This window comes from Chrysemys picta, chromosome 11, assembly GCF_011386835.1.
Source record: "Chrysemys picta bellii isolate R12L10 chromosome 11, ASM1138683v2, whole genome shotgun sequence".
Taxonomy (NCBI): Eukaryota; Metazoa; Chordata; order Testudines; family Emydidae; genus Chrysemys; species Chrysemys picta.
The window spans coordinates 31,936,232-31,964,151 of NC_088801.1; the positions used below are offsets into that span (position 1 = coordinate 31,936,232).

Below are 27,920 nucleotides of genomic sequence, written 5' to 3' on the forward strand. Positions count from 1 at the left end.
TCGGCACTCACCAGAATTTTATTTGGATACGCCGTGAGATCCTACATCTTTGCATCCTGAAGACATGTTGCAAAACAGTTCAAATGGCCATTACATATTTAGCTATTTCTAAAGATCAAATCCCCCATCACCACAGCCTAGCTATGTATCAGAATGGTAATTGCATCCCCTTGATGGACCTCTTTGGTGCATGAAGAACGTTCAGTCTCCTCTGTATTTATTAGAAGGAGTGTCCCAACTAAGACAGTTTGTCCTTTTGTCCCTACATGAAAATTGTACCAATAAAATTTTTAATAAATTCAAACATTTATTCTGGTGCCCCGTAGTACAGGTGCAGTTTGGGTCTCAGGGGAGGGCAGCAACAAATCTTAACACCTTCCAGCCACTAATGTTTCATTTTCCTGCTGTATAATAGGAGGCTTCAGAGAAATGACCACAGAGAATGAAGGGTGTCTGTAATCATCTTTGCCTTCTGCAGAACCACCTACACCTGGTTGTTCAACACGGTACTGCTGAATGTCCCATACTGTTTTCCTGCCTCCAAAGGGAAGGTCTATGTCTGAAACCTGTACCTCCAGGGATTTATTCATCAGCCAGCAGCTCCAGCCACTATATCTACTTAATTAAATGGTTCCCAGATCTGACGCTCAAACAAGTCACCACATCCTGGGCAACATATTCTCTCTCATGGGTCTGCTCTCAAGAAATAAACTCTGGCAATGTATGAGACTTCTTCCACCTTCCAAACCTGATCTTTGGCCATGCAATTTCAGCACATCTGCATTTCTCAGACAACACAAAGAGACATCACACACAAAAAACAGTACCAACATCAAAGCTGTGATCCAGGGCACAATGCTGAGAATTTGGCTGGTCCTTCCGCTGACCATAGCCACCTGAACAACCAATCTTTCACATTGGAGCGTACTGGTGGAAGACATCACTGGCACTGTCTCTGGATAAGACATACTTTTTCTCCATCTACTGCAGCAAAGGGAAAATGAGAGGTGTGGTGTCCTCCATGCCTTTTCCACCAGCTCATCAAGAACAGGAAGCACGGCATGGGATGGCAATTCTATTTGTAAGGGGACCCTGATCCAAGTACCTTATCAATCTTGGCTCTTTAGGATTCCTGAAAGTAATTAGTTCTAATCAGCTACTGAAATCAGGGGGGATATCAGTTCCTGCAGGGCACAGTCACTGTATTATTCTCCCCTCTGTGGATATGTATTTAGCATTTCACTAATCTGCTAAAATCCAAACAGCACTCATCTCTAGGCCCATCCCACAATCGTAGCACAAGAAGAGCCAATGGTGCCAAAATGGGTATAAACGCTGGCTGTGCCGAGAGCTGCAGTGCAGGTAAGCATAACCAAGACAATGCCTGTGCCAGTATATCCAAGCTCCAGAGCACAAACATCTGTGTCAGTGCAGAAAGGGCTTCCCCAGCACCTCTTCCAGATTTGCTGTTTGATGCAAAGACTAGTGGTACTGTCATTCACATGTGAGATCGTGTTATCCATGGGATAAATTGCAAAGACAGGTGATCATGAATGTTCTTCACACAAACGGGTGGAAGGATCAGGAATAGCGTGACAAAAAACCTGTTTCCTCTATCTTTTTCAATACTTGATTATATACTTTAAAATACAACAGAAAACAAGGGCTCATTTGAATTAATTTTTTTAAACAAAAAAAAAAAGTTGCATGGTGACTTCTTACTAGAAAACAGGTAAATGTGAAATAATATATGTTTTACATAAAAATTCAGTAGGGCATAACCCTGTAGAAATATAATTTGAAATAAGAATGACACTGTGCAATAGGGTAAAGAAATAACAATCTTTTAAGGTTACTGAATTGGAAAAGATGAACATAATGAGAATAAGACTTTTGAAATAATTAAACCTGTACCCACAATACTTACACCTGTGAGTAATTCCATTCATTTCAATGGAACTAGATTATTCTAGTGAGTAAGTTATGTAGGATCAAACTTATTTTTTAAAAACCTTTTGAATATAATACATTTCATCCTATAAGCAAAACACAATTTACAAATATTAATTAAACCTCACTACCTTTTGAGGTTACTTTACCAATGGCTAAAGAGAACTAACTGTTTAGAAAAGTTAAGTGACTTACCCATGGTCACACACACACACACACACACACACACACACACAGTCAGTGACAGAGTTAGGCATAAAACAGAGTCCCAACTTCCAGTTCCCTACCCTAACCATTAGGCAACATTCCAATGCAATTAAATGTTAATCAGAAACAAAAGTATGTGTTGAGATGCACGAAGGCTATGAAATTCTGAACAATACAGAAACGTTGGATGTCAAACTATTTGAAAGGTAAGAAATTGACAAAGAAAAAGGATGCAGACTGAAGATGAGTGTGCATTCTGGAGAAATTTCTTCACATGGGGATAATTAATGCATTGAATAGTATACCAATGGAAGTAACAGAACATATGTTTTTGTATGTGTGTTTTTTATTTCTTCACTTTTAAAGAAAGCCAGATAAGCAGTGAAGGAATGGAGGAAAGCCTCAAGTAGGGAGGCAGGCTGATGTAAAACAGAAGCACAGTTGACTAAAAAATGTTTAGTTTTACAGTGCTACAGTTGCAACTGGTACATGTTTTTTCTGAATATGGGGGGGGGGGGGGGAAACAATAGGAGTCATCAGTTTACCTGAGGATTAAAAACACTGCTTAAGATCATGAGCTCAGCAGGTAAAATTAAACAGTTTATGAAGGTCATAGAAACTACTGGCAATTCAATAAATTATGAATAAAAAGAAAACATTGCAATATATCTACATGCACAAACATATTCACATTAAACTCCTTGTACGTCTTGTCAGCACTAAATGTTGCGTCAGGGAAATCCATCTCTAAGCATTAGAAAGTTTACAGATATTATCTGTTGTGCCTTCTGGCTCCACCATAGCAGGCTCCTATTCTTGCTGGAGGAGCCTCCTCCTTCTCCTACTGTTCCAGAAGAATTTTCATTAATACAGCATCTTCACCTGATACCCTAGGAGAACCTGATTTAATACTATTCTTTCTTATTTGTCATTTTCCTTCTAGCCATTTTCTTCTTTCTTATTTTCTTCTTTTCTTCAGTTTCCCCATAGTCCTCTCTCTCTTTATAATAATTAATAGTTAGATAGTAACAAATCTGCATGGGGCTTTTCCAAAAAGAGAGAATCCCTGCCATGAAAAGATTGCAGTCTAGAAGCCAGATACTGCCATCCTTCCTCATGCTGGGTAGTTCCTTACTCTGCAGCAGTCCTATTAGGTACAGAGCTCAGCCAAGTGAGAGTAGAGTAGCAGTATCTGGCCCTATATCAGAAAAATAAAGGAAATGAAGACAAAATAAGAGGGGGCAGGGAAGGGAGAGATGAGGGTTAAAACAAAATTAACGTGAACTGTAATCTATTCATAGATTCCAAGGCCAGAAGAGATCATTGGGATCATCTTCTAGGCTGATTCCTGTATAACACAAGCCATAAAACTTCCCCCAAAGAATTACTAGAGCTTATCTTTTAGAAAAATCATCCAATCTAGATTTAAAAATTGGCTGTGATGGAGAATCCACCAAGAATTGGTTAATTACTCTCACTGTTAAACATTTATGCCTTATTTCCAGTCTGAATTTGTCTAGATTCAACTTCCAGCCAATGGATCATGTTACACCTTTCCCTGCTAGATTGAAGAGCCTATTATTAAATATTTGTTCCCCATGTAGATACTTATAGACTGATCAAGTCACTCCTTAAGCTTTTCTTTGTTAAAATAAATAGATTGAGATTGAGGATGAAGCTGGTAAATCCATTTATTTATTTTAAATTGTGAATAAGGTGGGGAAAAAAGGAAGGAGCAGACAGAGCAGGAGCAGAGATCAGCAGTGGAAAACAAGGTTGAAGTGTTTTTTAAGCAAGACTTCAAAAGATCAACAAAGAGATGATTGGAACACTAGAAGTGAGCTGAGGGGCAAGTGTAACTGCCAGCCTTGAATGCCCATTTGTCTGCTTCTCCCACATATGTATTTGAGCTTTCTTACAACTGCCTATTATATCTGGAACTTCCTCCCTTATCCATAAGGCAGCTATCCTCTCCTACTTCATGACCCACTTCTGCTGTGATGCGTACAAGAATTCTAACATGGTGAGGTTAGGCAGTAGCCAGGCTGCTTGGATTTCTCCCTCTCAAAACTTTTCAAATGATCTAGAACCTCAAATTGTAAAACAGCCAACCTGCATACCCATGTGGTCTTACCTTTTCCTCTCACCTTTCCCTCCTATTGTCTGTCACACTCACTTACTGTATCTCACTTCAAATTAGACTTTAAGCTCTCCAGAGCAGATACTGTGACTTACCTATTTATACAAAGCCTGGCATGAGGTCCCACGAGGATTGGGGCTTTTGGGTGGTACCTTAATATAAATAATATTCGAGCTCACAGGCAGGTGGAGAGACATGAAGATAAGAGATGGAAAGAAGAGAAGTGGAACAACAAAGACAAATGTAGTTGGCAGAGCAGAGGGTGTGATATGGGAAGCAGAAATAAGTGCTGAAATGCAGACAGAGGCAGAGAGCTGTACAAGGCTTTAATACCAAGGAGTTTAAGTTTGGAAAATGGCATGGAGCTAAAGAAGAAGTCTGAGGAGGGAAATGTGTGACAAAGAAAAGCTTCATGGAGCTGGGGGTCTGGGCTGGGGGTCTATGATCCGTGGAGCAGCATGGGGGAGAATCTGTTCCTTGCCCAGACATAAATGAGATCTAGCCATACTTCTGCAGCTTTTCACACAGGTCCAGTACTGGCTCTTACTGAAATCTCTCTCTCGGCTGATTTTATTCCTTCCTCTGTTTTTCCCCCCCCAATGCAATACTGTATCAATGCATGCTAAGGGTAATGCTTTTGATCATCACACCTTATGACATCACATGCTCTGTACTCAGACATTTGTCTGTACTTGGATTTTTTTTTATTTTGTTTTATTACCACTACCAAGTGACAAGTGAAACCTTATGCCCGATACTGCAAACATTATGTGCACAGTAGTTTTAACTCAGGTGAAGTTAAAACCTTGACAGTGATCCCTTTAAGCTTGTGAAGATCGTATGTCCTGGTCACCCATTGAAAAAACAGTTACTTATCTTTCGTAACTGTTGTTCTTTGAGATGTGTTGCTCATGTACATTCCATGTTAGTTGTGCGCGTGCCCATGTGCATGGCTGCCAGAGATTTTTTTCCTTAATGATATCCGTAGGGCTGGCTCTAGTGCCCGCTGGAGTCCTGCACTCACGCACCAGCATATGAGGCACCGCCAGCCCAGCGCCCTCTCAGTTCCTTCTTGCCATTGACTCCGATAGTGAGGAAAGAGGACGGATCATGGAATGGACATCTTGAAGAACAAACAGTTACAAAAGGTAGGTAACCATTTTTAATTCTTTGAGTGCTTGCTCAGGTCGATTCCATGTTAGGTGACTCACAAGCAGTATCCCTGGAGATGGGCTCAGAATTCACAGTCGTGCTGCTTACAACACTGCTCTGACGAAGCTGGCATTGTCCTGGGCCTGCTGAGTGATGGTGTAGTGGGATGCAAAGGTCTGAACCGAAGATCAGGTGGCGGCTCTACAGATATCCTGGATCGGTACCTGCGTGAGGAAGGCCGCTGATGAAGCTTGTGCTCTAGTGGAATGGGCCATCATGATGGCCGGAGGCGACACCCCTGAAGGCTCACTGCAGAATCTGATACAGGCAGTTATCCACAAGGAGATTCTCTGAGCAGACACGGGCAGACCTTTCATCCCGCCGCCACTGAGATGAAGAGCTGCATTGACTTATGGAAGGGTCTAGTCCTCTTGATGTAGAAGGCTAAGGCCTACCTAACATACAAAGAGTGTAACCAACACTCCTCGTTCGGCTTCTGAGGCTTCAAAAAGAAAACTGGTAGGAAGATGTCCTGATTATTGTGGAACTGTGACAGCACCTTAGGTAAGAACGCTGGGTGGAGGCGCAGCTGGACCGTATAAGGAGATTCAGACATCAACGCTCTAATCTCGGAGACCCTGCAGGCCCACCAGAGAGGAGAGGAGAAGCAGAGAGGAGCAGCAGAGAACACAAAGCCAGCAGCTCGAAAGGAGGACCTGTGAGCCTTGATAGCACCAGGTTTGGTGCTTGCGATGGAGCAGATAATCCAAGATGGACTGTAGAGAGAGATTGGCCAGCTAAGTTGCCCTGGTGGAGGGCTTCCTGCTAGCCAACAGGATGTGTTGGACTTACTCAGAGCAGGCCTGTTCCTCCGCACAGCCACGCAGAAGCCACGCCGTGAGATACAGTGACGTTAGGTTTGGGTGGAGCAGACGGCCTTGGTTACGTGAGAGCAAGTCTGATCAAAGTGGGAGCTCTGGCAGGGTTGCCACCGAGAGGTCAAAAAGCATGCCAAACCAGTGCTGGCATGGCCACACCAGAGCTACCAGGATGAACTTCAATTTGTCCATCTTGGCCTTCAGTAGGAAGGACCTTGTGATCCAGAGGTATCGGCGGGAAGGTGTACAGCAGTGTTCCAGTCCATGGGAGCAGGAAGGCGTCAGACAGGGAGAGACTGGCTAGTCCGTGAAATGAGCAAAACTACTGACATTTCCTGTTCCATCTGGATGCAAATAGGTCCCCCTGGGGAGTCCCCCACTTTCGGAAGATCATGTTGACGAACTCTGGGTGGAATGACCACTCGTGGCAAGAAAAGAAGGACTTGCTGAGGAGATCCGCCAGTGCATTTCGGGTACCCGGGAGGTGCAAAGCCTTGAGATGAATGGCATGCTGCACACAGAAGTCCCACAGCCAAAGAGCCTCTTGACACAGGGCAGAAGAGCAAGCTCCACCTTGCTTATCAATGTAAAACATTACAGCTGTATAGTCCATCAAAATGTGTACCATTCTGCCCCTTAGATGGAGAAGAATGCCTGGCAAGCCAGGGTATTGCCCTGAGCTCCCTGACATTTATGTGGAGGGAACAATCCTCCTGAGATCAGACACCTTGGGTACTGCAGTTGCTAAGGTGGGCTCCCTATCCCCTGATCCGATGTGTCAGAGACCAATGTTACCAATGGGAGCAGAGCTTCCACAACAACTCACAGTTCTGTCCACCAAGTCAAAGATGACAGGACATTCAATGAAACTGTGACCACCAAGTCCAAATCGTGTCTGCTGGGAGAGAAGACCGATGCCAGCCGTACAAGTCTGAGCTGTAGCCACGCATGTCGAACCACGTAGGTTAACCCTGCCATGTGACCCAGTAACTTGAGACATACCCAGGCAGTCATGAGTGGGTGAGCTCTGACATGTGCAATGCAATTCAACATAGCTTGGAATCGGGACTCCGGCAGGTAAGCTCTGGCATGCATGGAGTTGAGTACTGCTCCTATAAACTCTATTCTTTGAACGGGGATCAGAGTCATTTTTGTTCATTGATAAGCAGGCCTAGTTCCCGACAGGTGACTTGCACCACAGAAAGGCTGTGCTGTACTTGGGACCGTGACCTGCCTCTGACAAGCCAGTCGTCAAGATATGGATAGATCTGAATGCCTCAGTGCCTCAAGTAAGTGGCCACCACCGCCATGCACTTCGTGAAAACCCTCAGAGCAGACAAATAAGCCGAAGAGCAGTGCCATTAACCGATAGTGGCCCCACCACAAAATGGAGGAATCTCCTGTGGCCATGGAAGATAGAAATATGGAAGTAGGCATCCTTTAAGTTGACGGTGGCATACAAGACTCCTTGATCCAGAGAGGATGATGGAGGCTAGGAAGACCATACAGAACTTCAACTTTTTGAGATATCTATTGAGGCAACACAGGTCTAGGATGGGTCTGAGGCCCCCTTTGGCCTTCAGCATTAGGAAGTACCAGGAGTAAGACCCTTTTCCTCTCATATCTTGAGGAACCTCCTCCATGGCCCCCAGACATAGGATGGATTCCGCCTCCTGGATGAGAAGAGGCTCGTTAGAAGGGTCCCAGAAAAGGGACAGGAAAGGAGGGAGGAATGGAGAATGAAGACTTCAGGGTGTAGCCAACTGCTATGGTGTTGAGCACCGTGCAGTCCAAGGTGACCTTGGCCCATGCAGGGAGGAAAAGAGACACAGTCCAGAAATAGACGGGGGGATGGCTCCTGGGGCAAGACTGGAGCTCTGTCCTCAGACTCACCCTCAAAACGCCTGCTGATGGCCCCCTGAATGATGCACAGGCAGACGAGGGGGACAGAACAGGTTGGCAGCGTTTAAAGCCCATCTTTTTTCTTGTAGGAGCTCTGCTACTGTGGATCTGAAAATCTAAGCGGAGCTGACGGCCAAAAGTGTTTCCTAGAGACCTGAGGCATGTAGAGGCCCAAGGAACAAATCTTTCAGGCCATGCAGCCTGGAGTCCGTCTGCTCCGAAAATAGAGCAGTACCCTCAAAAGGGAGGTCCTGAATGGACTGCTGCACCACCTGAGACAGCCCCAAGGATTGCAGCCATGAGTACCACCGCATCGACACAGCAGACGCCAACTTACTGGCTGCCAAATCAGCCACATCCAACAGTTTGGAAAGAGGCTCTGCCCACTGTCTTGCTCTCCTCCAAATGGACACAAACTGTTGTCCGAGCTCTTGTGGCAGGGAGTCCTTGAATTTGGCCATGGACTCCCTGCCAATTATATCTCCCCAGCAACCCCTGCTGGTTGGGGATTCGAAGTTGGAGATTGGAAGGAAAATGTATTCCACAGCCAAACAAATCCTGTTTCTTTTGCATCTTTATTTTTTAGGCATGGCATTCGCCTGGTCCTGCCTATCTCGCTCATTGATAGCAGTCACCACAAGAGAGACGGGGGAGGGGGGTGGGGAGGATACAAGTATTTGTAGTCCTTGGCAGGGACATCATATTTCTTTTCTGCCCTTTTTGATGTTGGGGGCAGACTGGGTGGGATCTGACAAAGGGCCTTTACTTTCAGCACTCCTTCATGTACTGGAAGCGCCACCCTAGATGGTCCCGCAGCTGCCAGAATGTCAAAGAGGCTGTCCGAGAGCTTAGTGAGTTCCTCCACCTCTAGCCCCAAGTTTGAGGCCACCCTCTTCAAAAGGTCCTGGTGGACCCTAAAGTCATCTGGTGCAAGCGGGTGGGCGAACCCAGCGACTACCTCATCCAGGGATGACTAGGATGATGGCAACACCGGTCTGGGTGCTGGAGCCCCTTCTTCCACTGGGGAGGCTTCCTCCTGAGCCAAAGCCTGTACCTCAGTAACTGCATTGGAACCTGAATCTGGTTTCTGTACCGAAGCAGGAGGCACTGCAGTCCACTTTCATGATGCAACTGTGAATGACCACTTGGAGTCCGGTCCCAGCATCATACAGAGTCCCCAGGGAACCAGTATGGCCAATGTAGTGGCTATTGACCTTGTGGCCAGATACCCACTGCAGGGCTATTACTGCAATCCATTGCATGGGCTGACTGGTGCCTTCAGAAATGGGAACCTAAATTCCCTTCCTACTCCAAGGACGACTCCTCTCTTGGGGACCCCAGTCACGCTGATGGTGCCTCTTACTGCCAGCTACGGTGCAGGGCTGAACGGTGACAAGGGGAAGGTGACTGGTGGAAGGGATCCGGAGATCGATGCTGCATCAGAGACTAATGTGGAGTTGGTGGTGAAGGATGTGGAGACGGAGACCGAGGTGTTGGAGAACGGCAGTGCAGCAATGGTGACCAGTGCTGGGAGGAGGGCAGCCGGTACCGGGGAGATTGTGACCAACACCGGAAGGTCAGTGGTCCACTTTTCGAGGCCGAGGACTAGAAACATGGGGCCGAGGACCACGAACACGGGTCAGAAACTGTTGACACGGTGCCGGAGACAGGGACAAGGAGTTGTGGATTGGTGTTGGGACTCCAGTGGATGGTGGCAACCAAGCAAACACTGGGGGCCCTTGGGCGGCTTTTCTTTGGGAGGGGAGGCCTTCACTGACTCCACCGATGGAGGAAGGTCCCATGGTTTAGGCAGCACCAGTAGGGCCTTCAGGTCCGTGGTTACTTGAAAGGTTTCTGACATCAAGGGTACCATAAGGTGCATGAACCCCTGCCGCTCCCTCAAGTCGGGGCGATTCCCATAGTGGGCTCAGAGCCCTGGGCAGAGAGGCTGCACCTTGCAGTCCTCACAAAGGCAGATGGCCTGATATGGATCCTTTGCCTGCCATCCCTTTCCCGTCCTTCTTTAAGGCCGGGGAGAGCACCCACATTTGGCACGCTGCTTTCTGTGGTGCTTCCACAGCACCAGTGACGGTGAGTGGTGCCGAGGTGAACCCAATGCTGGTTGGGCGCTCTATTCCAAGGCTAAGGTACACAGCACCAAGTTGGAGCAAGACGGTTCCGAGGCTGGTCTAAGTGCTGCCTCCATCAGAGGGCCTTTGAGACAAGCATCTCTGTCTTTTTGAGTGCCATAAAGCCCTTACAAATTTTGCACTTCTCTTAACTGTGCGATTCCCCCAGACATTTCAGACAGCTTGTGTGAGGTTCACTGACCAGCATGGGTTTGTGACAAACAGCACACAGTTTGAATCCCGAGGACCGGGTCAGGCCCTGTCCCAGGGACAAAATCCCTAAGGGGACCACTGACTATTCTAACTTGACTACTTAAGGCAACTATATACAAAAACTATGAAAGGGAAACCACTAAGAACACTGCAAATTACAAAGGGAGAAAGATATTCCAGCGACCGTTACGGGCGGTAAGAAGGAACTGAGAGGGCACAGGAGCATGAGCTCTGCGGGAACAGGACTCGGCTATCACTAAGAGAAAAATCTCTGGCAGCCGTGCACGTGGGCATGCACACACCTAACATAGAACTGACATGCGCAAGCACTCGAAGAAGAATATTTTTTATACTATAACGCACTTAACATAAACAAAGACAAAACATGTGAGAGTTTCAAATAGGGCCTTTTGAAAAAAAGCTTACTATGTGGTAACTGAGCCATTCTTTAATGTGCCTAGAAAACAGAAGCTATCAATTTTTAAATATGTATTTTAAAAATATGTTCATATTGGAACCGTCCTTCCATTTGTCCTCAAAGCAAAGTCCTCTTACAACAAACTAGATTATAACAACGTTTTCCTTCCAAAATAATCATTATCTTTCTTTTCTAAGATACATTAATATTCTGACTGTAGATGAATACTTTTATTTTTTTATTGTAGTTTTTGTCCCTATTTAAGTTGCTCGCTTACTGTGTGCAAGTTTTGCATAATGAAATTTAATACAAAACTGCATTGCCTAAGACTCTTGACTTACATTTTAATAGGTTGAATATTTTTGAGCAGAGCTTTTGAAATTCTACTAGCCAGTACACAGATAAATGATTGAAAGCATTACCCCAAAGGCCAGCATCCGTTTCTACAACGCTGGTGTCTTAGTAACAAGGAATGATAACTGCAAATGCCTTTATTAATATTAATGAACTTCATGCTGAAATAGAACAATGCTTTTCAAAAGAATAAAAAAGGGATAAATACTTAACTAATGCCTTAACTATAAAGCATCAGTGAACAAAATCATTCATCTATCAGTAGAAGTACAAAAATGATTAGCTAGACATTTTTGGAAACAAAATTTAAAATACTAGTGATGCCAAGACATTCTATCTTATGGAGAATCCAGGAGACCACTTACTGTGACAGAAATGCATGTATGTTATTTTCTCTGTTTTTCAAAGTTCTTTAATCTTTACACTGCTATAAAAGCTTGTTGCAACATGTCTTCCAACATTAGGCTCTAGCTTTTTCAAATTGTATGCATAATTTCACAGCATTGGTGATTGTGCCTGAATTGTAACAAGCTGAAAACTGTGGCTAATCAACAGAAAAGGTTGTATTCCCAAGTAAAGGTCACATACTTTAATTAACATTTGTAAAAATTGAGTGAAACAAACAAAGTGAACTGCATCTAAAATGTTTGTAAATTAAACGGAGCCTTAAAATTCAGCTCAAAAAACTGTCTAAAGTATTAAAATATTTACACACAAAATATTTACATACAAAAATGTTTGGGGGGAGGGATAGCTCAGTGGTTTGAGCATTGGCCTGCTAAACCCAGGGTTGAGTTTTCAATCCTTGAGGAGGCCACTTAGGGATCTGGGGCAAAATCAGTACTCAGTCCTGCTAGTGAAGGCAGGGGGCTGGACTCGATGACCTTTCAAGGTCCCTTCCAGTTCTAGGAGATAGGATATCTCCATTAATTTATTTAAAATTTGCATATTATTATAGTTAAGAATCAAAATTTACATTTTCACACACACTCTCATTATGGAATCACAGAAGTAAGACAATGATTAAGTTACAAAGATAAATTCCATTTCTAAATCTCAATTTTTAACTACCACCTATATGCGGGGGGGGGAGGTGGGAGGCTTAAATTTTTGGCTTAAATTCTCAGACAAGATTTTCAAAATTGAGTGTCTAAAGTTAAGCTCCTACAGCCAGATCCTATACCCAGTGAAGTTAGTGGAAAGGCTATCATGTTTCAGCAGATAATTAAGGCCTAAATCCTTATGCACATGCTTAACCTCAAGTGCAATAGGTAGCCAATGGAACTCCTCGTGAATAAAGTTAAGCACATTCATAAGCGTATATAGCACTGTAGGCTAAGTGGCCAGATTTTTAAGAGTGCTGAGTATACAGCCGTTCCCAATAAGGTCCATGGGAACTGCTGAGTGCTCAACACTTACGAAAAAAAAAAAAGACTTCTTATTTAGGAATATGAATATGGATTTAGGAACCTACCTATAGGGTCCTGCAAATCCTGGTGTTTATTTTCTTTAAATATAGATTTTATCGAAGACATATCTATATACATCAGACTAAAATTACACATTTCCAAAATACACTCAAACCCATGCAGAAATTTTTATACTTTGCGTGTTTAATCTTAGCCTACAGACTTTTTTTAAAGTCTGAAGAATGTAAATCAAATATTTTTAAGTTATAGGACTCTGATTTTTTGCTATGTTTGCTTTCATGTTACTCAAAAATGACCTTTAAAAGTTAGAACCTGTCATGAACACAGTATATGTAACATGTTTATTATGATTACTAATTATATACATTTTTGAAGCATGCTCTACTGGCATTGTAGGCACATAGATTTGAAGACAGTCCTGTTCCAAAAAATTTACAGTTTAAAAGACAAGATTGAAGCCTGAATGAGGTAGGGGCCCTGTGGGGGAAAAATAGTATGTGATCATGTTACTGAAGACTATCATACAGCATATGCACAAACAGGCCAAATTAAGATTGCACAAGCAACCTTAATTCTGGCATTTCCTAACTTCTGAACACCTAACTTTGCAATGTTAACCTTTTTAATGCATTTTTGGATGTACTATATTAAATATTGTGCATAATGCTAGAGGAGAGTAAAGTATCAAGTCTTGTCAGTGTCACAGGTGGAAGAAACATTCAGGGCCTCTAACTCACAGCTGTGCTTTTATGGGATTACTACCATAAACTCCACCCACCCACAACTCTACCCATCTCTCTCAAAATTCACATTTAATGGGAAAAAAGGCTTTTCACTGTTTTTAAAACACCTAAGGAGTGGTGTTTCGCACAAAATGTAGATCCTGTAATCACTCAGCATATAGAACTATTAATAAATTGATGGGAGTCTGTGAAAAGGACTGCAGGCTGAGGCCCAAATGTTTGGCAAAAATGAGTTTCACAAAAGCACTGAAGTCAAAGGCAATGGAGTTATACAGTTTACATTTTATTTATTAAATCTGCTCTTACTCAACATTCACTGGAGCTGTTGAAGGATAATTTGGGATTGAGATGGAGGGACATGAAAATAGTTGGCACTTAACTTCACAAATTCTTTGTTGCTAATATTTTAGCTATGTAAATTGGAAATATCTAACTCTCTAATTAAAGCTATCCTCTTAGTTTGGGAATCTATGTTCACTTTCCCATGATTCAATTTGGGAAAAACCTGAACTCCAAGAAGATTAATGAATCTGACTATGGCAGAAGCTCTTGGTTTAATAAGGAATTATTTACATTGATATTTTATAAAAAGTTAATGAACCTCCTTTATTTAACTCCTCAAAGAGGTCAGACTGTTTAACCAGGATTTTTCTGAAGTTTCTTCACTACTGATATCACCAAAATAGTAAGGGAATTGCTCATCTTTCATTAGCTTTGCTTTGGGCCCAGTCCTGCAAACATTTGCAAAAGTATAATCACTGAATTACAGAAAGGTTGATTCATTTAAGTAAGCACTTGCAAAAGTGCTGACATTTCACCAGGGTGCAAAAATTTATTTTCCGTTACAGTGTTCTTTATTATTTTTCACTAATGGACGATGAGATAAAAAGGCATCAATCTACTCCGTTGCTTTTTTTCCATATTTAGTGATTAAAAACATAGTAGCAAATAAAACAAACACCATAAACTTTTGCATCACTATTATTGTGCTCCACCTAAATTGCATACATAGGACTGTTGTATTTTTCTCTCTATTTCCTCACACGTACTTTTTCCATTTGAACTGGGAGAACCCGAAAGTAACTTATTTGTAATATAATCTTTTTTTAGCATTACATATAGAATTCCCAGTCTTGGTTCAATATGTATCTTAGGGATTTGTCTGATACAGGTACTGAAGTTTATTACACAGACTACTTACCAGACTATTGACTACTGCAAAGGAAATAATTATACCAAACTGGAGGAAATGTGAACCTCCCTAATTGTGCCTCTCTAATTGTATGCACAGATTAAAGTGTTTTTGACTTCATGCCCTTGAAAACAATAATTGCTTATGCTGAAGAAACCTGAGCAATTTTATTAGACCTGGGAGAACTATATTGGTAAAAGATGTAATATTATAATTAACACAATGGAACTGATGAACCCACAATCATTGGTGCTTTTTAAGAAGTTACATGTATGAATGAGATCTGAGGTTGGAAACTGAAACAAAGGTGAATATTTTATTCCATCTTCTCCACTTACAATATCTTGCAAATTTAATGTAGGAGTGATTTAATGAAACTATGATTGTGGCAAAAAAATAAAATAATGAATAAAATAAGTACGAGCTTTGTTGCTTTGGCTGCAGTTTAGAAACAGAGCTAAATATTTTTCGGAAAATTTCTCTAGGACACGGCAACTCAAGTAAAAACTTGAGGAACCCTTCCAAATGTAAACTGTACTATATTATGCCAATTAGACTGAAGGATGAATCACCTATAAAGTTTATGGGGGAGAAGAAGTTTACAGCAAATCAGATTCCAGCCTGTTTGTAAGATTACAACATGCCTGTAGGAAACAAATACACTTTTATGAATAAGGGCTAAACAAAAAGTCTGCACTCAAACCAAACAGAATGAACTATTCATGGTATACTGGAGTTTCTGACCCTCTCCACTACCATGATCTGTGTGACAGGAGGATAAAAATCTTTTTTTTAATTTAAATCGGATTTTTATTTAAAAAACAACAAGTTTATAAACCCAATTAAAATTACATTTGAAATTGACAACCTGTGTTAAGGCCAAAGCATCTTATAATCTATTAAAATCATTTAAATTAGATATAAAAATATTATTAAGCAGTACATATTTGCTGCCAGATTTTAAAGGAAGTCAAACCACTGAACTGGTGAAAGTTATTGCCAAAGCACCTTGAACCAAAGTGCTAAACCAGCTTTTGACAGCAGTAGCCTCTTCTGCTAATGCAGAGAGAATATTTTCTTCATTTCAGTTTATTCATTCAACTATATCAGTTCAATGACTAGTTCATTCAAAGTTTGTTCATTCAAAGTTGAGTAACCAGTTGGGAGCTGAAAAGACAGGAAAGCTTGTTTTCCTCTCCCAATTTATGAACAAAAACCAGGGAGAGAGAATTTGCTCTACTAGTTGTAAAATCTTGAAGGAGACCAGTGGCCAGAAACAATCCGTTCAATTCCCTAACAATAGATTATATTTCCTCTGTTCAATAAAATCAGTTTTAAATTCAAAACATATTTTAATCAACTTTTTTTTTAATTTATCCAGCACATTAAAGGTAGTTTTACTTAATAGAAAAATTAAATTAAGTTTTTGCATATTTTTAATTTATTTGAATTTCCATTCAAATAGAGTTTGACACAAATCACAAATAAAATTCATCTAGTAAATACGAACTGCATTATTCACCACTTCCTATATATAAAAAATCAAGAATCTGAATAACTAAACTACATAATCACTTAAATAAATGAAAATAGATATAGTGTGTCTTTGTTAGCAAAAAGAAACACCAATTTACGCTAAATTTAGTTGCAAATCAACATGTTTTATTGGTTACCAACCAATGTGAAGTAAAAAAACAGTTACTAACCTGTTTTGTAACTGTTTTTCTTTGAGACACGATGCACATGTCCATTCCACTTCAGGTGCGAGTGTGCACAGAAACCAGAATTGTTTTTCCCATAGCAATACCCGTTGGGGTGGCATATGCGCCCTGTGCACGCTCATGCTGCTAGCCAATGGTATAAAGGGATCAGAGCAGCCCCAAACCTCCATCAGTTCCTTCGTACTGGATATTAGTAAGTTAGACGGTGATACAAAGGGAAAGAAGGTGGGACATGGAATGGACACGTACAACACATCTTGAAGAACAACAGTTACACAATTTGTTAGTAACCATTTTTCCTTCTTTGAGTGATTCCACATGTCCATTTCATTCCAGGTGATTCACAAGTTGTTCAGCCAGGAGGTGAGGTTCAGAATCTACTTTAACAGAGACTAACACTGCTCGTCCAAATTTGGCATCATCTCTTGACTGTTGAGATACAGTGAAAAATGTGTGAAGTTAGGCACCAACACCCAGGTTACTGCTTTGCAAATGTCCCCTATAGATACATGACCCAGAAATGTAGCTGAAGCCCCATGAGCTCTTGGAGAGTAACATGGGGCCTCTGAAAACAACAACATCAGGATACGTATGATCTCACCTCGGACTCCAAAGAAGAGCAAAGTAACCCAACAGCCATGGTCATGCAGTACCATGCAGTGCAGGCAATTGGGATCCGACCGACCTGGTTAGTACCAGGGAAAGCATGCTTGGTTTTCCCTAAGAGGATACCAGATAGCTAGGCCGCAACTCTGTAGAAGTCTTGCTTGCCGTCGGTACCGAGGTCTGTTGCACCAAAACTGAAGCGGAGTGGAACACCACTGCTGATGAAGTAGGTACTAGAGCTTGTGAAGTAGATGGTGCCAATAACTACATCCAACACAATCAGAGAATCCAGTACCGAGAGGCAGAGCAAGTCTTTAGCTGCTGCATCTGCCTCTCGCATTGTCAGTACCAAGAGACCAGTATAAGCAGATGTCTGCTGCATAGATAAAGTAGAAAGTGTAGCCAATAGAATCGATCTCAATGGTCCTCAGGTTGGAGCTGAAGTCATCACCTCTGCCTGATGGGTCAAGGAAGCATGAAATACTGGGGAGCACTTAGCCAGAGCTGGTGCTCTACCTCTGGTATCCACACTCCTGCTTGAGGGTCCCACCAAAAACCTTGGGCTTGTCTACATGGTACTACAGTCCAGACTTTTGGGGTGTGATCTGTACAGTGTTCGAATGCATTGCACTCAAACTGCCCTGTGTAGACCCTGCTGGAACAAACTCAAAAGTACCTAGTTCCCATTAATGCGGTCCCCTTTTAAACAGGGTTAATGCAAACTAGGTACCTTTTAGTTTGTGCCAGTAGGGTCTACACAGCTAGAGCACTCTACAAATCACACACTCCTAGTCTGGACTGTGGCACTGAGCAGACAAGCCCTTAGATCTCCTAGAAGAAAGTGGCCTTCTAGCTCTAGAGGCACATAAGTCATCCATCTTCATCTCCTTACACAGTACCAGGGAAGAGGGAAATGGCTTTTTCTCCCTTCTGAAAATCTCTGATGAGGAGACACTGCAATGTCCAGAGGAGTGCTCCCAGATGGAATGGAGCCTCTCAGTGCATGTACCAAGCAACTTGGTTCTGAAAGAGGACACAAGGCAGCTTACATTAGAATGATACAAAGCCTCACCTCCCTATCTTTCTTAGTCCGAGGCTTAAGCCCCCTGCAAAAAAGGCATCCATTCTTAACATGACCCTCAAGTACACACTTAGGCACCGAGAGTAAGGGTTAACAACTAGCATGGACTTCTTACAGCTGTCGTAGGGTTTTTGAGGCCAGAGCCCTAGGCATGCCCTGATACGAAGTGTCCATGCAGAGAAAAAAGTCTGATGCTCTTCAGTCAAACCACACTCCACCCCAGCTTCCAGAAAACTAAACTAAATTAATGAGTACCACAATAAAACTAACTATGGAACTAACTATTAACTGTTTACAAAGTTTAATAAACTTTCTCTAGAGGAAAGAGATAGAGATTGTATAGACAAGCATAGACACTCAGAATTCTGGCCACAGGCAGTAGCTCCTTTACCAGTACGAGTGTGAGGAGGGCAAACACATTGCCCCGATGGGTACTGCTATGAGAAGACATCCCCAACTTCAGTGCACTGGCCACACACACACCCTGACGTAGAATGGACATTTGCAATCACTCAAAGAACCTTTCTTCAGGCAAATAACTAAAATGTACAAATGCAAAACATTATTAAAATAGATTATTTAAATCAAAGTTTCCTGCTTGCTGATTTGAATCATAATCAAAATAGCTGATTTAAATTGCATTGATTTAAATCAATCCACCCTGCTCTCGGACAAAAAGGAAACAATGGTCTCGTATAAAGAATAAAGTCAACAATCAAAAGAAAAGCTAGTGAAACGTCTACATGCTGACTCAAAAGATATGCAAAGGACTATTGAATTTTCTAATGAAGACAAAATAAACTTAGATATTTTACTATCCTAAACGTAAGAACTACCAACTTTATTCTCTCTTTAAAAAGATCTTTATTGTACTTATTAAATTGTGTGCAAATTACCAAAATACTTCTAAAAATATAGTACACTACAGGAGACACACACAGACAACATAAATAGGGCAAAGAGAGAAGAAAACGGTGATAAATCCTCAATGTGACCTAAGAGATTTTAGTCACATATAAATTAACTCCTACTGTATGTTAGGAAACCACCGTATAACCAAAACCTTACAATTGCAAGTGGCGGAGGCCAATGAGGATGGACACACACATCTGGATTTTTTGGAAAAGTGTGGAAAAAGAAGAGACCCTCATCAGCTTAGCTGGTCCATTTAAAGTGAGAAGCTCCTCTAGTGGCTTCTTTTCGAGCAATTACAAAGAAATATTGTTGAGATACTGCCTCAGACACAGCAGACTACTTTATTTTTTATATTCTCCAGAGCAAAGCTGAAAGTGAGTGGTACTAGGCTGGGACAGAAAGAACACACTGGTTTTAAGTGATCAGGGCAGGAGAGTTCTTCAGTTTGATGGAATAGGTTTCAGCCAATTCCACTAGAAGGAACTACATTTGCTTTGGACTATGGTGAGCTACTTGCAATGTAAGGTCCTGTCTACAGACCTTTTCATTTGCTGTGCTTTATTAGTACCTTCAACATTAATAAAGCTAACAGACAGTATATTTACATGAACTTTTCCCTAGAAAGAAGGGAGAAAGCATTGCAAGTTTCTATTATACAGCTGACTGACATCTTCATATTCTAGATCTTCCCTGAGTAAGGAGATCCTGAAATGTTGGTTTATTCATGAGTTGTTGTTCCAGAGATACAGATAAAATGAGACTTGCACTCCTATAGTAATTAATATGTCCAGTTGAGAACTCCCCCATATGGCTTTCCCAGCTGAGTTTGGATGGCCAGAATACAGTAATTTCAGACTGTGATGTTTGGAAATCCAAAAATTTGACCAGGAGGTCCATAAGAGAAAGCCCTTCTCCTACAAACCTCATCAGAGGACACAGAATTAGGGTAGTGACTGGGCTTAACTCTGACTAAGAGACGTACATTCAGGAATCTGAACTTTAGTTTTATCAGGTCTATCCCTAAACATTCTATCCCTATGTACAATATATGTACACTTGGGATCGGCTGCACTGATTTTTCATGTTGATCTTTTCTGCAATACTAGTGAGGTTGCTTTATAAATTAAACAGTCTTAGAGTTAGCAAAACATCATTGGTTTCTATTGTATAACTAAAACATAGAAACAACTTCAGCCTGATATGCAGTTTACTCTGTATCTGTCTTAAAGATTTTCATTTGATGTACTAGTTTTACCTTATTATGCCTAATCCTGTAATACATGCAGCATTCTGAAATTGTCTAAAATATGCTACGTACATGCAAATCATACTGCAAATTAATAAAATATAATTAATTAAGAATATTTACCGCATGTGTTGATTGTGGAGCTAAGTGATGCAGCTCCAGTGGAAAGGCCAGCTTTTGAAACTGCTGATGCTACAGAAGGTGTAGAAGATGCAGGAGAGGAAGTAGCTGTAGTAGAGGAGGCTGATGATGATGTTAGTCGCTCTCCTGACTCCATATCTGTAAGAAACAGAACATAAGAAAGAAAACAAATATTTTTCTACCCATTAAGGAAATGAATGGCAGGCAAATTGTAGGGAAACCACCCACCAAAATACAAATATACATGGAATTAAACCTAAGATGTTTAAAGACAGTTAGCGAAGGAATAAATTAAAAGAACAAATTTATAATCCATCAAAAAGTTTAAATTAAAAAAAAACAGGAAATTATCTTCTGCAAAGATTAAAAGGACAGTGCAAAGTTTTTAGATAATTCTGTTATGCAAGGGGAGTGATTTATTTAAATTCTGCTTTTTCTGGGTCTTATTTTATTTAATGACTTTCTTCTGTATTGGTAACTGCACGGGCATTAGCTGTTCCCGGTACATTTTAAGAAAAAGTAATTGAAGTGAATATAAATTTGTACATTGTAAAATGTTTAATATTAAAGAAAACAGTTTAATAAAATGAGAATTATAGCTGCTTTAAATAAGCTAGTTATTTCCTTTCCACATAAGATCCTTATCCAGCATCTTCCCTGCTAGCTAGAGCAGGTGGAATGCACTATATATGTGCACTAAATGGTCTGGCACCTACTTATCCAAAGGATAGCTTCTTTTCCTGTGCCATACCGGGGGCGTGGCTCAGCATTCACGTCGCACTCCCTGTCAGTACCCAGCCCATGCCAGGAAAGCTAATAATCCAACCAGTGGACAAAATTCAGTTATGAATCCTGGTCACATGCCACCTGAGGCATGCTGCACATGTGCTAAGATGACGACTGCCACATTTGCAATCAGCAGAAACACCCCAATTCAGTGAGAGAGCGTTGAGTCAGCCAGCATTGTGTTCTCTAGGACAGCCCCTAAGCTTTGGAACTTGCTCCCTGCTTGATTTGAAACAATGTCCAGGGCATGCTGCGAGGACCATCTGTTCTCCCAAGAGGTGAGAGATTGTGAGAGTTCTGGTGGAAACTAATTGTAAAGATCTTAAAATGTTTCTTGTGCTGAGTTTTTATATGTTTATATATTATATACAGCATTTTAAATGTGTTGTGGAGAGTCTAGAGCAAAGGGTAACGGCCCCTTTTTTAATTAGTGTACAGATGAAAATAAATGAAATGTATTATCAAAAATAATTAATTCCAACAAAATATTGAAACCTGTTGGAAAATTAATTTCTCAGATATATTTACAACAGTTACATTCAGACAAATGAAAGAATGAACAGAATGACAAACACATGGAAAACTGCACCAAATGGCCATTAGAGCCAGTCTGTCAAGTCTGCAGGAGATTCAGGATAGAGTTGAAGTGGGGATCACAGTGTCCCCAAACCCCATGATGTTGATCTATTATTACAACTACAGGGAGACCCCAGAGTCCATTCCAATAGTTCTGGGGTCTCCTGTAAATCTGTATTAAGAATGTTGATATATTTTAGTTTTTAAAACAGTTAGACCTATCCCTTTGTGCAACAACCCCATCATCATGGAAGCCCCTCCAGCCTCAGAGTTGGTAGCCTGGTTCAACCCTGGGCTGGGCTGCCAACTGGATGGGGATCCCAGGTCTCTGAGTACAAGCATTCTGACCTCAACAACAGCTCAGACACACACTCTCACCTTTAAGCTTTTTAGAACAAGGATTTCCTTTACTGCGCATATTGTACAGGGCAGACACATTGTCAGTTCCAAACAACCAATTAAGTAAACAGTAATAATTTCTTAACTGTAAAAGTACAGTTACTCCCGATCTGATGGTAGAGTAACTGATGAATTCCCAAATGACTATTTGGAAGGCCAGCATACAGAGCACCTCCACTTGGACCTTGACTCACTCCCCCTCCTCCACAAATACACGAGTTCTTGTGCTATTCGGGCATTAGAAGGTAAGGATTAAGGAGAAAACAAACAGGTGAGTAAGTGACCTACTACCAGCTGTGGAGTGTTCACTGCTGGAAACTATGCTACAGGGAATACACAGGACCCAGGCAATACACAGACAGTAAGTCCTGCATAATATTTTGCAGGATTTGGCCCAGAAGTATGGATCTTAGACTAGTTGGGTTTAATTAAATGCTAACTATATTTAACACACTGTTTAATCATAAACTGTCAGTGTAAATAATTGAAGTTCAACTATAAGCATAGCTGTGTCAAAGACTAGATTATACTTCTTCAAAGTCCAAAGAATTCTTTTTATTCTTTCTTGACTTTTTTGAATAAAGATAAATGATTCAGTGCGGTTTTTCATAAAAAAATAAAGCACAACACTTGCAGCACAGCATTCATAAGTAAATGCTATATTAACAAGCTCACGTGTGCACCAGTGCATAACGTTCAGACGAGTGCTAAAGAAGCCTGCTTGAGTTCCTAATGGCTTAAATACACACCAAGAGGCAAAATCTGCTTAATCCAAAGGGAAAGGAAGATGGACTTGTGTGTAACCAGAATTCTCCAAATATGGGTCTCTATAAGAGTTATGTGCTATGCAACTCAATCAGCAGTTCTTAAGGCAGTTTCATCATTAATGGGCTCATATACATTGCCTTATGAATGTGATGTCCCAGAGTTATAAAAAAGCCATCCTTCCCTGACCCTGCTCAGTTCCTGTTTCTTGTAAACAGAATACTCCGAAGAAGCAAGGGAAAAGAGAGGATCAACATGGGTCTGTATATACAATGTACTTGGAACATATTAGTACCAGGTAAGTGATCCACATTTCTCCTTCATGAAATTGCCTCTGAATACAAGTTGCAGCCTTACAACCTTATTAATTTCAGTGAAAGCAGTGTGGCTAAACCAGGGATCGGCAACCTTTGGCACACAGCCTGCCAGGGTAAGCCCCCTGGCAGGCCGGGCCGCTTTGTTTACCTGCCGCGTCCGCAGGTTCGGCCGATCGCAACTCCCACTGGCCGCAGTTCGCTGCTCCAGGCCAATGGGGACTGCGGGAAGCAGCGGCCAACACATCCCTCAGCCCGCACGGCTTCCTGCAACCCCCATTGGCCTGGAGCGGTGAACCGTGGCCAGTGGGAGGTGCAATCGGCCGAACCTGCGGACGCGGCAGGTAAACAAAGCGGCCCGGCCTGCCAGGGGGCTTACCCTGGCAGGGTCTGTGCCAAAGGTTGCTGATCCCTGGGCTAAAAGCTGTAGTTGGCTTTGAAAACCTCTCCAAAGTCTTTCTGTTGTTAAAACTCTTCACTGCTTAAAAAGCCATCTGGATAATCTCTAGGCAAAGAGTTCAATGTTTAGAGTCAGGGCCGGCTCCAGGCACCAGCTTCTCAAGCAGGTGCTTGGGACGGCCGCTCTGGAGAGCGGCGGCATGTCCAGGCATTCGGCGGCAATTCGGCGGACGGTCCCTCACTCCTGATTGGAGCGAAGGACCTCCCACCAAATTGCCGCCGCAGATCGCGGCTTTTTTTTTTTTTTTTTTTTTTTGGTTTTGGCTGCTTGGGGCGACCAAAACCCTGGAGCCGTCCCTGTTTAGAGTTTCTCTCAAGGCTACAAACAAATGGGATGATCTCAAAAAAGAGTTCAGCCCTTTGTAAGTAATACAAGGGTCCACTGGCAGATAATTTAGGCTATCTAGGCTCCTCATGCATGCTATCAGGCATTGAGGAAAACACTGAAACAACAGGATTTGATTTAATTGAAACTTTGATATCACCTTAGGCAGAAACTCTAGATGGGGGTGCAGCACTATTTTATCTTTGCAATCACTTTTTAAGAAGAGTCCACCATTAAAGTCTGAATTTCGTACACCTTTTAGGAACACCTGATAGCTTCTAAAAAGGAAACTTTAATGAACAAACTATAATGGTCAATACCCCAATGATTCAAAGGGAACAGGGCAGGAACCTAGTAAAAACCAAGTTCATCTCCTGAGAACTATCATGCTGATAAATTTGAAGGGAAGCGTTACAGGTGTAAAATAGCTAGCAAAAACACTTCAGATCCCTAGGGGGTAAAAATTGCACTCTTTTAAACTGCACTAATTATGATAAATGTGTAACCTCTTGTATACAAATTAAACCAAGACCTTCAAAACCAAGATGATATCAGTAACTATTACCTATTTTTTTACTGAGTCAACCTGATATAAGAGTGACCTTCCTTACTGCCTTCCCTGAATGTTGTACCTCCTACAAGTCATCCCAATAGTTCTACCTATAAAGAACAAAAAGGAATTACACAGAATATATAGCAATTTTATAGGGCATGGAAACAGAATTTATGGATCCATGGTTAGCTGATAGAAAACAAAACAAGACATTAACCTTCCCAAATGGAAATTCTGTAACTGGGAAACTAATTTAATATAGCAGGAACTAGTTTCATTTTATAGAAACTCAAAACAGCAGCCCCACACAGCCAACCACTGAACCAGCTTATTGGTTTTATTCTTTACAACTTAATTTATTACATAGAAACTTTGCTCCCTCAGGAGATCAGACAACATCGAATCTGCAAATATAGAAACATGCTATCAGATAGTTCAATGTAGTGCCAAAATTCTCAATTACCTCTTGGCTACATAGGCTACAAAAGCTTTTCCTACAGGACAGGAGCAAGCTAACTTTACACGATGCAGGAGATGAAAATGCCAGATAACTCCTAACCTTAGACATTTCACTAAGGCATGATATGATTAAAGTAAGGAGCTCAGATTTTAAATTCAATCTACCTTTTCAGGATTTCTAATAATTAGACATTTCCTACACAGTTACTAAAGGAGACACTCCACAACTGAGAAAGAAGTGTCTGGTTTTTTACTGGAACACCCGGTTGAAAAAGCACCCTGGTGGCTCCAGTCAGCAATGCTGACTAGGCTGTTAAAACTCTGGTTGGCGGCGCAGTGGCTGGCAGGTTTCGTGCCTGGCTCTGGGGAAGCAGCAGACACGTCTGACTCCTAGGCAGAGGGGCAGCAGGAGGCTTCGCGCACTGCCCCTGCCTGTAGGCTCCGCCCCGAGCACCGGCTTCACAGTTCCCATTGGCTGGGAACAACACCCAATGGAAGCTGCGAAGGCGGTGCCTGCGGGCGGGTGACAGCACATAGAGCCCCCTGGCTGCGCCTCCGCCTAGAAGCCAGAGGACCATGTCACTGCTTCCCAGGAGCCGCCTGAAGACAGTGCTGCCTGGAGCCCACATACCAATCCCCCAGGAGTGGGGTCTCAGAGAAGGGAGTGGGGCAAGTCAAGGGTGTTCGGTTTTCTGCAATTAGAAAGTTAGGGATGGATGTTCTTATCTCCATTGTAAAACATTTTCGGGAAACACTTGCAAATATATACCACAAGTTCTTTACCCTGGACTTGAAATACTTGAATATCCGTTTAAAGTTTCCATCTGCCACACCTGCAATCAAACGCAGTATTCCATGTTGCAAATAGTTTAGTATTTTCATTTGATTTTGAACAAATCCAGAATATATATTTGATGCTTTAAATATGGATTTCCAATCATGCTCATTCTTCCTTCCTGCATGGTGGGGTAATTCACTCTAAAGGGATGTGATTTCTAAAGCATACTAATGTGTTGCACATTATTGGATTCATGTAGAACCTGATAGTGTCCTTTAACAGAGTATTGTTTTAAACAGCACTACATTGTAGACCTTGCTGGTGTGCTTTAATGTAGTGCTGTTTGAAACAGTACTCTCTTAAAGGATACCAGCAGGTTCTACACGAACCAAATACCTGCAACACAGTATGTTTTATAAATCATGCCCTCTTAGCGCACATTACCCCACTGCCTTTGGTGTTTAATCCTTTACGACATCCTCTGGGAACTGCCCCATGGGACTAGCTCGCTGGTATGGATTTAAATATACAGAACACAGATATCTATACCGGGCAAAAAGTTTATACAAGGTCTACTGTCTTCCAACAAAGCCCACATTACAGACAGAATAACGTGAATCTTAACCTACAAAAATATCACATCAGTTCAATAACAGCTAAAGAAAGATTCTATAAAATATTGGAGCACATATGTAAAGTATCCAGATATTTATTAAATGATAAAACAATCGCCTCACTCTCTAGATAAATTCAAGTTATAGTCAAACAAATGTGTTGCCAAGATATTAGCAGATTTGATTTTTAGATGTCTAATTAGTATTAGATGTATGTAAGGGAAATTGTATTTAAAATTTTTCATTACTATGTTAATATTAACTTGCAAAAGGAAAGACAAAACTAAGCATTCATGTCTACATCATGATTTAATACAGTTTCCCTTTTACTTCTATCTGATAAAACATTTCATGCTCTTCATTCTCTTTACAAAACTGTTCCTCTTTCTGTTTATCTTGAACGCAATAAAAACAACATTAAAATACTGCTTCCTCAAACTAACCAATTGTACAAGTAGTGCTTTTTTAAAAAACTACCGGTAAGCCATCCAAAGTGTATGATACCTTACATTATATACTGTACTGGGGAAGACAGCCTCAATAAAATACGGTAAGGTTTGAAAAGCTACTTACAGAATTGTTTTCCATAACTATTTTTATTAAGATTTTTACTAAAACAAATTCTCTCATAGTATTGGTAATGTAGCACAATAGGTCATGTATATTCTTATAGATATTGCTGTTTTAATAACTAACAATAACTAACATTGAAACAATAATCTGACTTACAAAAATTGCCCTTTAAAAGCAAAAACAAAATTAATGTAATGTGGCATTTCATTCGTCATTGTTTTTTAACTCGGAGCAGTACAACATTGACATTTCTGACAGGATTTAGAACCTAGAATATATTGCTCTGTTCCTAGAGACATAGTTTTGCTTTTAAGGCAAAACCTTAATTGTGTTTAGTTAGTGTATTATTCTAAACCACAACAGATGGTTGACACTGTAAAAGATAATCCCTGAAAGACTCATTAATGAGGATCAGCAATAATTAGATGATAGACTTCATGTCTTCTGTAACTAACAAGTCTATGGACAACAACAACAAAATTTACAAAAAGCCACTGCTCTCTTTGTAAAGTTCAGCAAGTATATATTACACTTTGTAAAGTTCAGCAAGTATGTATTACCTTTGTTGATCTACAATATATGTTGCCAACTAATATTTAGATCTGTTACAACTTATTAAAAATTACACATTTTATACAATATAACTTCAACCAAATAAGTTAAATCGAGAACACAATTACACCGCTACCTTTATATAACGCGACCCGATACAACACGAATTCGGATATAAACACTGTAAAGCAGTGCTCGGGGGGTGGGGGGCAGGGCTGAGCACTCCAGTGGATCAAAGCAAGTTCAATATAACGCAGTTTCACCTATAACACGGTAAGATTTTTTGGCTCCCGAGGACAGCATTATATCGAGGCAGAGGTGTACTTCTGTTTCCCAAGTGTACGCTAGC

The 27,920-nt window shown here is 41.3% G+C and overlaps 1 protein-coding gene across 50 annotated transcripts in view; it reads right to left on the reverse strand.

Annotated features, from left to right (window-relative positions):
• The window catches only part of BAZ2B (bromodomain adjacent to zinc finger domain 2B), a 331,037-nt gene that overhangs the window by 132,115 nt on the left and 171,002 nt on the right, over positions 1–27,920 (reverse strand). For all 50 annotated transcript variants that reach the window (XR_010591282.1, XR_010591281.1, XM_065560644.1 and 47 more), the window contains one exon: positions 20,401–20,556. Coding sequence is in view for 48 of the 50 variants with exons in the window: in XM_065560644.1 (XP_065416716.1) it covers positions 20,401–20,554 (154 nt within the window). In the remaining 2 variants the exon portion in view is untranslated. The remainder of the gene's footprint in view (positions 1–20,400; positions 20,557–27,920) is intronic.